Source organism: Anoplopoma fimbria, chromosome 4 (assembly GCF_027596085.1).
Source record: "Anoplopoma fimbria isolate UVic2021 breed Golden Eagle Sablefish chromosome 4, Afim_UVic_2022, whole genome shotgun sequence".
In the NCBI taxonomy this organism is placed as follows: Eukaryota; Metazoa; Chordata; class Actinopteri; order Perciformes; family Anoplopomatidae; genus Anoplopoma; species Anoplopoma fimbria.
In genome coordinates this window covers 18515576-18526887 of record NC_072452.1, presented here as the reverse complement: position 1 = coordinate 18526887, position 11312 = coordinate 18515576, and the positions used below count along the sequence as shown (strand labels likewise).

The following is an 11312-nucleotide window of genomic DNA, read 5'->3' as shown; positions in this document are numbered from 1 at the left end:
TCCTCGTCACTGCTGAGAGGAAAAATTCTGATTGCAATTCTGAAGCTTTACTGCTTATCACAGCTTTACAATGTGACAATAAGTTTACTTTCAAGTCTGTCTTGCACAATGCAATATGCACTGGATGAACAAAGTTGCTCTAAGCGAGCATAATGCTCCTGTCATCACTTGATTTCATATTAAATTTACATTCTTAGTTCAGCATGATGGTACATCAAAGTCTTAAGTTAATAAGAGACGGGACAGAATGTTTTATGTTTGTTGCACTGGAGTGTACTTTGTAATACAGTATATTAAGTTTAAAGATTATTTAGGAATGACTATTAGCCTGCCTAAACCAGATTGTGCCTTCGTTACTGAAAACAATAACCTTATTCATAGGTTTGCACTTTTAACCGAAGCATATATGGTGTTGTACGAATGTATGCTTTAAGACCAATTTAAAAGGCAATTTGCCTTTAATGCATTTCAATCATCTGCTTTTGTACAAGTTCGAATAATTCCTGTTTTGAGTAACTGTAATACCTCAGTATTTTATACAAACCACACCAAAGAAAATCCTTTTCCTGTGTGGATTAATTCCCAATATGTGCCGAGCTGTAACATATCTCTGGTGTAACTGAACTTTTAATTTGTGTTTGATTAAAATGTAATTACAACAATACTTCACTTCAATTTTTTCAAAACATAGACAGAATTATTTGGCATTATGTTTATTGCATATGTCCAGAACCTTGTGCCTCTTTGGTCAGGACATCCGTAAGTTCCCTAAAAAGACAGCATAGTGTGTGATGAAGTCCTTGTGGCTGTCAAAAAACAGCTGGCTGACACTGAATGTCCCAGATGCCTTCCTCTTTTCTGCAGTCTCCCACACACATTCAAGCTCAGCTTCACAGTTTGACAAACAAAAAAACATGAAGTCACTGTTAACGGACCACAATCTTAGCGTTTTGTACACTCCTATTCTGCTTAGTAGAGAACAAATAAAAACCTAGACTTCTGCATCAATACATGGTTGTTTATCTGAGGCACTTGTATCAAAAGTAACACTTGATGCTGCTCCTTTCTTATCCAGTTGAACGGACGGTTCCTATCAGACAGCTGTGTCAGGACAAGACAGCCTGGTCATGGAGCATGGGCCGTGTGCATGTGTTTTGTCAGTCCTTTCAGTAACAGTTTTGTTTTTTTAATAATTATTCTGACATGGTCTCAGAATATGAGCCCTTGCTCCTCTGAGTCTGTTCCAGTCTGTTTAGGATGAACTGGCTGGTGTCGATAAATCGCTCCACACAGTTAACGAAGCACATTTCTGTCCTTGAGTCCATCTTGGGTCCGGGTTTATCCATGCATTTCTCCTGGAGACACAAGATACAAAAGCAATTCAGGTGAGCTGCAACTTCTGATACAAGGTATATCACGTGGTACCTCCCATTCAAAAAAAACCAATGAAAGTTACACAACAGCAGAACCCGTGGATTACTATCCCTCCCAGTCTGGAGCAATGTAAAGATTTAAACCCTTGTTTTGCAAACATTGTATCCTCCAGACAGAGTAGATATCTCTTGTGTCACAAATATATTTTAGATTAAAAAAAAAAAAACAGCTGAATAAAAGGAAACAATAACGCATAGTTTTGCATTTTAGCAAATGTTATATGCCAAACCCCTGGGGTGACATAGAGTGCTATGCATTTATTAAGTATCCCCAAATGTTATTTAATTATTACTGTTATCTCTAGCTACATACAAATGTGTAAAAAAGTAACCTGCAGAGCTGCATTGTAGCGTTAAGCTGATCTTACCCAGCAAACCTCCGTCATTTGATGCACCAGCTGCTGAAATCTTTGTTTCTGAGACTCGATTTCGATGAAGTGCTGAAGCTGAGGGTCGGTTGTCGCTGCCTGGCCGTTCATATTTTACTAAAAAGCGGTTTTTACAGCAATATTTCCCCAATTACGGATGCTTTGTGGCTCTGTTGCTGACCTTCACGTGTACGTATGGACGGCAGGAACCAGGAAGTAGTTCAACCAATCACAGAGCGCGTTCTCCTGACGTCTGTCGTCATCACAGCATTATTATAATTAGTTGTTGTAGTAGTAGTAGTAGTTGGACGTTCATTATTGATAATTTCATTGAACAAAAACAAAATTCAAGTTTATGCAAAATTAATTAAAAAAAAAAGCTATTATAAAAAAATATTATTGTTACATTAAAAAAAAACAGTTGGATTAGATTGATGTGAGAACAACAGGTTTCTCAGATGTTTTGACTTTGTCATTTTCATTTCACAGGATGTTTCAGTAATTTCAAAGCCCGGCATACTTGGCTTTTATTTGTGCAATAGATAGGTGACTACATTTCACAATGATTCCACAGAATACAATACATAGGATTCAACAAAGACAGATAACCGTCAATAAAATATACACATTTCAAATGCTAGCCTGTAGGACTGTACTTCCAGTAATTTAAAAAGAAGGCTATTCTAATCAACAAGTTATAGTGGAATCCATATTAAGTATTATCACATTACAGAGGATATCTGTGTGGCTGTGCAGTCTCATGTTCACGTTGTTAACTGTGACTGTGTTGACTTTCCAGGGACAGACGGAGATGCTGCTCTGTGGGGACCAGAGAGGACTCTCAGTGTGTGTGCCGTGATTATTTTGAGATCTACTGGAGCTCGTACAGCAAATCCTGAACAGTCAGCGCCAGCTCCTGAAAGGTGGGTCTCTCATCTGCTTTCTGAAAACGAAACAAAAATAAGCTGTGAGATTGCTGTTGCTGTTCAGACAATACTTTTATATATTCTCATCATTCTGTACAAGGTCATTGTCATGACCTCTACTGAAGCCAATGGCTCAAGACAAAATTCACTTACTTCATGCCAACAGCTTGTCATAATGCTGTAGACCTTTTCATTGGCCAGCTGGGGGCGGTAGAGGCGCAGGCCCCGGGACACCTGATCCACTATTTCCGTGTTGTTAAGGCGCTCATACGGAAGCCGTCCTAAAGTGTACACCTCCCACAGAAGAACCCCTAAATGTTTAAAGAAATAGTTAATGCAGTGAAGAAAAGTTATGGTTATTTGATACAGATGTAAATTCCTAGTTTGCACTTATAACTGACCAGAAATGTAGTGGGGAATTGAAAAACATACGTTACTAACCATATGCCCATATGTCTGACTTGCTGCTGAATTTGCAGTAGAGGAGGACCTCAGGAGGTGACCAGCGAACAGGAAACTTGGAACCTGCTGAGCTTGTGTATTCATCATCTAAGACATACCTAAGGCAGTGATTGAAAGAGTATTCAGAATCCTTTAGTTCAAACGTAGATGTACAAACATCACAATGTTAAAATACTCCATGCACGTAAACAAAATCAATGTGCATCAAGTAACTAAAACAGTCAAATTATAGGCTTAAAATATAAATACTCAAGTAAAGTACCTTTAATTCTACTTAACTACAGTACTTGAGTTGCCTACATGTACTGTTACCTTCCATCACTGACCTGAGAGTAGAGCAAGATATTTCTGTCACTTTTTCTGGCACCAATGTGCGTCATTGTTACCTCTAATGCAGGTCAAATATGTTACCTTGAAAGTCCAAAGTCAGTCACTTTGACGGATCCATTCGCATCTACTAAACAGTTCCTCGCAGCCTGAGGACAAAACAAACAACACACTTGATTAAAGTGTAATCATTACACATTAACTGTTATCTTCAAATACCTAATCCCAGCATATCTCAACACAGCGGAATGATCGAGAGTTGGAGAAGCTACAGTAGATCTATGTCTCTCACCAGGTCTCTGTGGATGTACTGCTGTGACTCGAGATAGGCCATGCCCTCGGAGACGTCTTTACACATCTCTAGGAGCTGGACAGTTGTTGGGTGCTGCGTCAGGCCTTCCCTTAGGTACGTCAGCAGGCAGCCATTGGAGAGGAACTCAGTCACTATGTAAATGGGTTTTTGTTTGGTGCACACGCCGTACAGCTGGACCAGGTTTTCATGGCGAAGCTTCCTGGTTTAAGCAAAAGCAGAAGGAAGTTGAGTATTATGTGTTGGGTTTTCTCACAGAAGTTATACGAACTACACTTCCCAGTACAACACAGGAGTTGTATGACTCTCATGCACAAAATCATCACTATTAATGCAACTGCAGTCAGTTCAACTGTCACAGCTTAATGACCAAAAGAAGGGTCAGCTCTGCCCAAATTCAGACTCATTTAGTTTTGCTTACATCATGATTTTGGCTTCTTCTATGAAATCATCTTCAGACATGGATCCCTCTTTGATCATCTTAATGGCAACGTCATGTTGGCCCTGCCACTTTCCATACTTCACCACTCCAAACTGACCAGTGCCCAGCTCCTTGATGAAGGTGAGGTAACGGGGGTCAATCTCCCACACACCTGGAGCAAACAAGCCAGAATGGAGGAGCACTTACATACTTGCAGCAGAGTAAGATGAGAAAACTGATTGCACTATCATGTCCATATGAAGTTATGGCCAACAGCTACTTATCTTAGCATTATGTCTGAAAGTAGAGGGAAACAGTGAGCCTAACTGTTTCCAAAGGTAAGAAAATCAGCTAACGAGCACCTCCAAAGCATTCTAATTACCCTAACTTATTAAGTTTCTTTAATCAATGCAAATAAGTTAATCATCACATTGTGGTTTTACAGGAGGATTTGCTATTTTCTGGATTCTCCACTGATTGCTCGATAACTTGATGGTGATGTCACTGCTCCTGGCCATTAAAAAGTCCTGCACATAACCCCCTATAGAACCAAGTTTTTCTGTATGCATTAAGCAAACAAGACACAACATGTTAATTGTAAGCTTTAGAGGTGCTAGTAGGCACGAAAGCAAATGAGCTTTATTGCTTTTATTGCTTTTACTTTTAATGGTGTTGTCAAAAAAAGGCTGGCGCCCTCAAACGCTACTAACAGACGATAATTGTGTTAATACATTCAGCGTCAGAGAGTGGAGGTTTATAAATTGCTCACACTGAGCCATTTCTAATCAGTCACCAGAGTTTAATCACCAGACATGACGATTAACAAGAGCATATATTCATAATGTATATTGATATAGTCATACTCTTACCATATCCAAGTCCTGCTGTTGATGGAGGCCGTGTACGGTTAGATACAATGTATTTCAGCCTGCTAACCATACCTAGTGAGGGAGATAACAAAATCCCGTAAGGCGAACATTTTTGATGTACAGACTTTTGATTGAATCCTTTTTTTGATATTGTGTTTGTGTGCTTAGATTTTGTTCCCTTCCAATATGAGTCATTTCCTTTTTTTCCTGCGGTTAAACCTACTATTTATTGTATAATATTATATGCCAGATATTCAATACTTTAAAACTGAAAATTGCTTCATTTATATATCTTTATGTTCACAGTTACTGTATCAACCTGCTGCATTGTGCTGATGGTAGTTGATGAGTTCTGGGATGGTGCTGAAATTATGTTTCTCTGCCAGGTAGAACTGGCCCTGTGCTGTGGTACAGATGTTATAATGTCTGCAGCTTCCACCAGTTTCCCTGTTGAGAGAGAAAAGGAAGAGTCACAAGCTGCAGGTTTTCATCAACACAGGAAGCTGTCATTTATCATGTGTGGATAATATCTTCTTAGCCTTATCCACAACAGTCTTACTGAGCCCTGCGATGAAAAAGTTATACAGGCAGTTTGGTCCAGGTTTTGCATGAATAATTTACATATATCTCCCTCTGTGGCCCGCTGTTTCCGCTTTCATTACAAACAGTTCTCCTTTTGATACGTTCACACATGACTGGAGCTGGTAGATGCAGTGTAACACCACTGAACTTACTCACCCGCCACCCTTACTGAACAAAGACACTGTGTATTTCCCGGCCTTGCTCGAGTCTCGTACCAGGAAGCCTCCGTCTTTATTCTGGGAAACAACACACAAGCATTTATTTAAATCTAGCTAAATTCGACAAATTTTTCAGGTGCACAAACATATCAAAGCTGTCCACCGTATCACTGTGTATGTCAATGAGTTTACCTCTGTCTTCAACAGGTGTTCTGCCTGGCTACGGTTCGTATTCTTGGAATACCAGCTGTGAAAATAAATGTGAATTGAATTTTTCCTGAATGCTGTTTTTGCACCATTTATTGCTTCAGCAATCAAAAATACATTCATGTACAGACAAAGAACTTTACCAAGTGTTAATATGCTGACATGATAATTATAAATGAATGATGATATGAGAAACTACAATCTAGAGACAGTACAATAGTAACCATACTCACTCAAATTTTTCTAGCCCATTTGTGGCTTCCACAACATAATTACAAGGTATATATCCTTCCTTTCTGCAAAAGAAAACAAAAAGCATTGTATTTATTAATAATGTAAACAAATATACATCCTGGCTGGACACTGAAGTGCTGACAAAAACTAGAGCTAGAATTTCAAACTCATGCTTGAATAAAAAAATAAAAAAATTGTGCAATTGTTTTAAGTACTAGCACACATTTCTTGCTCTCACCCATATTTGTCTCTGGCTTTCCACCAGTTCTGATCAGACATCTCCAGGATGGTGTACTCTTCATCCTTCCTTAGCTCCAAGTCTTGGGCTGTCATGGGTGTGTAATCATATTCTGCCATGACAGTCATGCCTACGGAGGGTGCAGGTGTCTCAGGAGGCTGTGGAGGTAAAGGCCGAACAGACTTCTCCTGGAAAAACACAGGATTAGTGGATATATTATTAGAATTGACTGTGTGTAACCAGGGAATAATATTTGAAAGGGACTGTGTGTATACCTCTGTTGGGGTAGGAGGAAGGGGTTTCCTGGATCCCCTCCGCCGAGATGCTTTGGATGCAAAGCCTATTAATTACATCATTTTTTAAATGATTGGAATGATTCAAAAGGCTAAAGTTCAAGTTTAAGTGTTGCTGATTTCAGACCAAAGAGAATCTCATTCTCACCGTTCTTACTATCCAGAACCTTGCAACCCATAGCTTGTTTAACTTCCTGCTGGCAGCACAGCCAAACCCCATCCGCCCAGAAACAAGGATGGTACTTCTGCATGAGATCCTTGTTGAAGCGCACCACTATACACAAGTATCGACACAGACACAGGACATTTACATTGAATCAACATTTTAATTTGCATGTTCACCCAGCTCTTCTGTTGTGCAGGCACTGGGCGGCGTTAAGATACAGTCTGATATTGCATAAACTACATGAGACACTGTGTCTGACAAGAACAATATAAGAATAATCAACATATGTAAATTTCTATTCATACTAACTTTCTTTCAGCTTTTTTATCCACAGAGCCCGGACATCCTCGTTCTTTGCAAAGATGTACAGCGGACCCTCGTCGTAAATGATCTGTGGCAAGAATGAAAAACAACAACTCATCAACTGTTTTGTTTTCAGTTGTCTGTCATTTCAAGACATTGTGTGATTTTATATTTCTTAAGTTACTAGCTCAGTTAATACATGTGACATCAGAATATACTGCGATAAGTGACACAAAAACTGAGGGAAAATCATACAAATGCTAACGTGTGATAGTATTCACTGCAGCCTAATTCCTCTTCATGCCACCTTGTCATGTGGGACATGTGAAGTGGCAACACCTGCGCAGTCACTGAAAGCCCCTGGTTCATTTAAGTGTGAGAGATGGTTTCACTTCTTAACAATGGACTTTCACATTATTAACTTATGGAGGATTGGACAGTTTCTGTCTGCCAAGAAGAAACCTTGGTGTCTTGTCACTGGCCTCCTGTGTGTTTCCATGTGCAGCTTTTGACTGAAGAAATATAGCCCATGCTTCATTATTATACCAAAGTGACTGATACTGGATTATAGAAAAGTCTTGTTAACACTCTCCATCTCCAAAAAGAAAAACTAGCATACCAGTGAAAGTAAAAAGCTTTGTCTGTAACCTTTGTGACTGCCATGAGGCGGTTTCTGAAGAGTACCTGTCGGTTAAAGAAGTAAATTCACAGACATGTCTACCTGGAAAGCATAGATGCGCTCTTGAGGGCAATTGGGCTCCGGCTGGACCATCTCCACACATTTGATCTTCTCAAGGTCAACTGATCCTTTCAAACCTTTTCGCTTCTGCTTACCAGATGAGGAAACAGTCAGGTAACTGACAGACAAATGTGATGCTATTTCAATAAAGTTTTTCTGTAGGTCCATATACATACCCCTTTGTCAGAATCAAAATCATAGTAGGCTATTTTTTCCTGGTTGAGAACAAACCATCTCTCCTTGTAGTTCAAAGGGGAGGTCTTCTTCTTCTGCTGAGAGCGTTTAATGAAGATCTCTTCCAGTATACTGTCTGACATGATTCAGTCAGGATTAATCTGCATGGGAAAAAGGAATAGGGAATAGTGTTTCAAAGCATAACAGTAGCAAAACACCTGACAGTTTCCTTTGTGGCAAAGCAACACTGAACATCAGGAGAGAGCTGTGACTGACTCCCACATTATCACTGTGCTTAGCTTAGCGCTATAAGTCAGCCTTTTGGGTTATGTTGCACTTACACTTCAGCGTTTTCAATTACTTTGAAAAACATATAACAGTATTGAAGTCAATAGTCATAATATAGGTCATTCATAGAGTCAGAGCAATGGCACCTATGTGGAAGGAGATGAAGAGACATGCAGCATGAATGCGAGCTCGTATCAGCGTTTGATTAGCTGTAGTTTGCATAAGCCCTGCTTTTCCTGCCAGTGACATCCTTTTCAATTCCAAAACTCCCCCATGTGTCAAATATGGTTCCCTCGGCTACCGTATCTCGTTCAACATCACACAAGCTGCGTTATCAGATTTTTCTGATATTAAACACATTCAGCTGCATCCAAAAGTTTTGGGAGATTGTATTCTAACTGTCTTTATACATTGACAGAATGACTTTGCTCTCTCTGAAGCACACAGTCGTGTTTTCATGACTCTTGGGGATGTTATATATATACCCTAACCCTAACATGCAGTTTGGAAAATCAAGTTAGCAATATGAAACATTATTCACTACGTACAGTAGATGGGTGTTTTATTCCAAATTAATTGGCAGTAGAGGGAGAAAGTCACCACAAACGATGCAGAAAAGTAAAACATATAATTCTAAAATACTACAAAAGTACACACTGCACTATGGTAGGAAGTCACAGTGTCATGTTGTCAGGTGGATCAGAAGCTCAAACTCACCCTTTGGCACACAACTGAACTGCTAATTGTCTCCGTCAGATGTGTTTGCACGTCAGCTCAGCCTTTTTTCAGCTTGTGAGCACTTCCTTCTATCATCTGAACTGTAACTTTAATACCAAGAGAAGCTTCTGTTACTTATTCCTAACAAATGTATGTGTGTGTGTGTGACATTTCTTCACTCTAGACTGATAATACCTATCGGTTTTGTTTGTGCTGTCATAAACAGACAGCAGTGTTCCCCATTCTATGGAACATTGTTTACTCATTCCTCATTCTTCGTGGCCTAATGTTTTCTCACATCGCTAACTTGGTATAGAAGTCAGCACACCCTGGATGATCAACACGTTGATGTAGCATCCCTTTTCTCTCTGATCCAGTGGAGCCAGTCGACTGAAATACTTCGCTGTATCATGGCCACCAGAAGGAGATTTTCTTTTTGTCTTTTTTAAAGGGAGTTGACGCACAGTGGCTGACACGGACAAACTGATAGGGAAGTTGCATCAGTATTGTACTGCAACATGAAGGGAGAAGAAACCCAGAGCCCTGCAGCACTTAAACCTGACATCATTTATCTCATTCTCTCGAATGTGGTTATCATGAGGCACATTTAGAATTTAGAATGTCACACCTGTAATGTATGCTGGTATCTCACCACTTCATTAACATTTACAACAATTTAGAACAGTCACTTCTTTTAGATTCTGCAGAATTCCCCTCTGTTTCTGCAGAGCACAACAACAACTTTACACTTTGCAGAGATGAGTTTTTTTCTCACCTTCTAATGCTTATCTTCTCAATTGATTGTGTGTTCATGGGTTGTGAGAATCTATAACTACATCAATCCATTTGACTATCTGTTATAAAACGGGGCTCAATAAATGCACTAATAACTGTACACAAGGCAACTTTTCAGCAACTCAAAAATCAAGTATCCCCCAAAGTGTATCCTTAAAATAGCTGTTTAAATCACCTAAAGCATCTAATCACAAGATTCTGTATAATTTATCAATATTTTCACCCTTTCTTGCTTTGGTGGCTGTAAGAGTCATTATCTTTAAAACTGGTAAATATTGCCATATGTGTCACTACCTTGGTGCGTGCAAAGGCAGTGCCACATGTTTTAAAATGAAAAGGGCCAAATTTATTAACAAATGAACTCTAATGAACGTATGTCCACGTTGCATGATGTCTGCTACGTATGACACAGCAAACACTGTCATATCATGAAAGAGTTGGTTTATACAGGAACCTGTCAAGTTGCTCTCTTTCCTGACGTTTCCTGAAAGATAAGTGGCACACGCAAGAAAATGTGTGTGTATGAGCATTCGTGCGTGAATGAAAGAAAGAGACGGTCAGAGAAAAATAGACTGAAGTGGATGTTCAGTGCAAGTAGTAAAGGTTATATATCCAACCACAAAGAATACTCTCTCACACATATTAAGATACCAGATCAATGTAACATTGCTATGTTCTGTGGAGGGCAATTTTCAGAGCATACAAATATGAATTAGTATTCCTAGCATGTATATGAAGGTAATTTTAGGGAAATTTCTTAAATTCTAATGTATAAATGTGCTTACTGACTCACATGATTCAAGATATGTGTGATGAATAGATTATAAAGGTAACCACATGAAAATACAAACCACTAATGCTGCAAGATGTGTCTATACAAGGGCTTCAAAAACATGCAAAGTACAGCAGAAAACACTAAAGACCATCATCGTCGACCAAACATTCAGAAACAAATATAACATCTATGCATTTAAGCAGATGATGTGACTATGGTAAGATGTATTTGTAGGTTTGTGGTGAGTACACACTGCATTTAGCATACAAACTCAAAAGTTGAAGGGTTTCAATGCAGTGCTCGCACAAATCTACTCACCACTACTTTTGTCCATAAGCTTTCAAATAAAATGCATTCTTAAAGCTGATTTTATCTTTTACACTGAAGTGAGAAAATTACTAATTACTTACCCAGACACCCAAAAAAGTAAAGCATCAGACAGACAACTTCAGATGCTGAGGATTGAAGCAGTGACATGAACCTTTGCCACAGACCAACACATAAAATGTGCTGGTCTGTGATGCAAG

At 39.2% G+C, this 11312-nt stretch overlaps 2 protein-coding genes across 2 annotated transcripts; both read right to left on the bottom strand.

The window, feature by feature from the left end:
- Positions 1 to 37: 37 nt before the first annotated feature.
- timm8a (translocase of inner mitochondrial membrane 8 homolog A (yeast)) lies at positions 38 to 2026 on the bottom strand. Its single transcript, XM_054598079.1, has 2 exons — positions 1802 to 2026; positions 38 to 1355 (listed from the first exon to the last, which is right to left on the bottom strand). Exons 1-2 carry the CDS (start codon positions 1910 to 1912, stop codon positions 1194 to 1196), a joined length of 273 nt encoding a protein of 90 aa, XP_054454054.1. The 5' UTR covers positions 1913 to 2026; the 3' UTR covers positions 38 to 1193.
- A 286-nt stretch (positions 2027 to 2312) lies between these two features.
- Positions 2313 to 11297, bottom strand: btk (Bruton agammaglobulinemia tyrosine kinase). The gene is made up of 18 exons (XM_054596931.1): positions 11196 to 11297; positions 8213 to 8371; positions 8019 to 8123; positions 7304 to 7385; positions 6977 to 7102; positions 6811 to 6875; positions 6536 to 6723; positions 6297 to 6359; positions 6049 to 6103; positions 5855 to 5934; positions 5436 to 5563; positions 5117 to 5188; positions 4248 to 4419; positions 3809 to 4028; positions 3601 to 3665; positions 3169 to 3287; positions 2881 to 3038; positions 2313 to 2744 (listed from the first exon to the last, which is right to left on the bottom strand). Exons 2-18 carry the CDS (start codon positions 8351 to 8353, stop codon positions 2673 to 2675), a joined length of 1911 nt encoding a protein of 636 aa, XP_054452906.1. The 5' UTR covers positions 8354 to 8371; positions 11196 to 11297; the 3' UTR covers positions 2313 to 2672.
- Between the last annotated feature and the right edge of the window lie 15 nt (positions 11298 to 11312).

Excerpts from the sequence above, each read along its gene's own strand:
- timm8a (XM_054598079.1), bottom strand. The coding sequence starts at position 1,912 with ATGAACGGCCAGGCAGCGACAACCGACCCTCAGCTTCAGCACTTCATC. Across the intron at positions 1,356-1,801 it reads AAATGACGGAGGTTTGCTGG|GAGAAATGCATGGATAAACC; the intron begins GTAAGATCAGCT and ends TTGTGTCTCCAG.
- btk (XM_054596931.1), bottom strand. The coding sequence starts at position 8,353 with ATGTCAGACAGTATACTGGAAGAGATCTTCATTAAACGCTCTCAGCAG. Across the intron at positions 4,029-4,247 it reads GAAGAAGCCAAAATCATGAT|GAAGCTTCGCCATGAAAACC; the intron begins GTAAGCAAAACT and ends TGCTTAAACCAG. Across the intron at positions 3,039-3,168 it reads GTCAGACATATGGGCATATG|GGGTTCTTCTGTGGGAGGTG; the intron begins GTTAGTAACGTA and ends TTAAACATTTAG.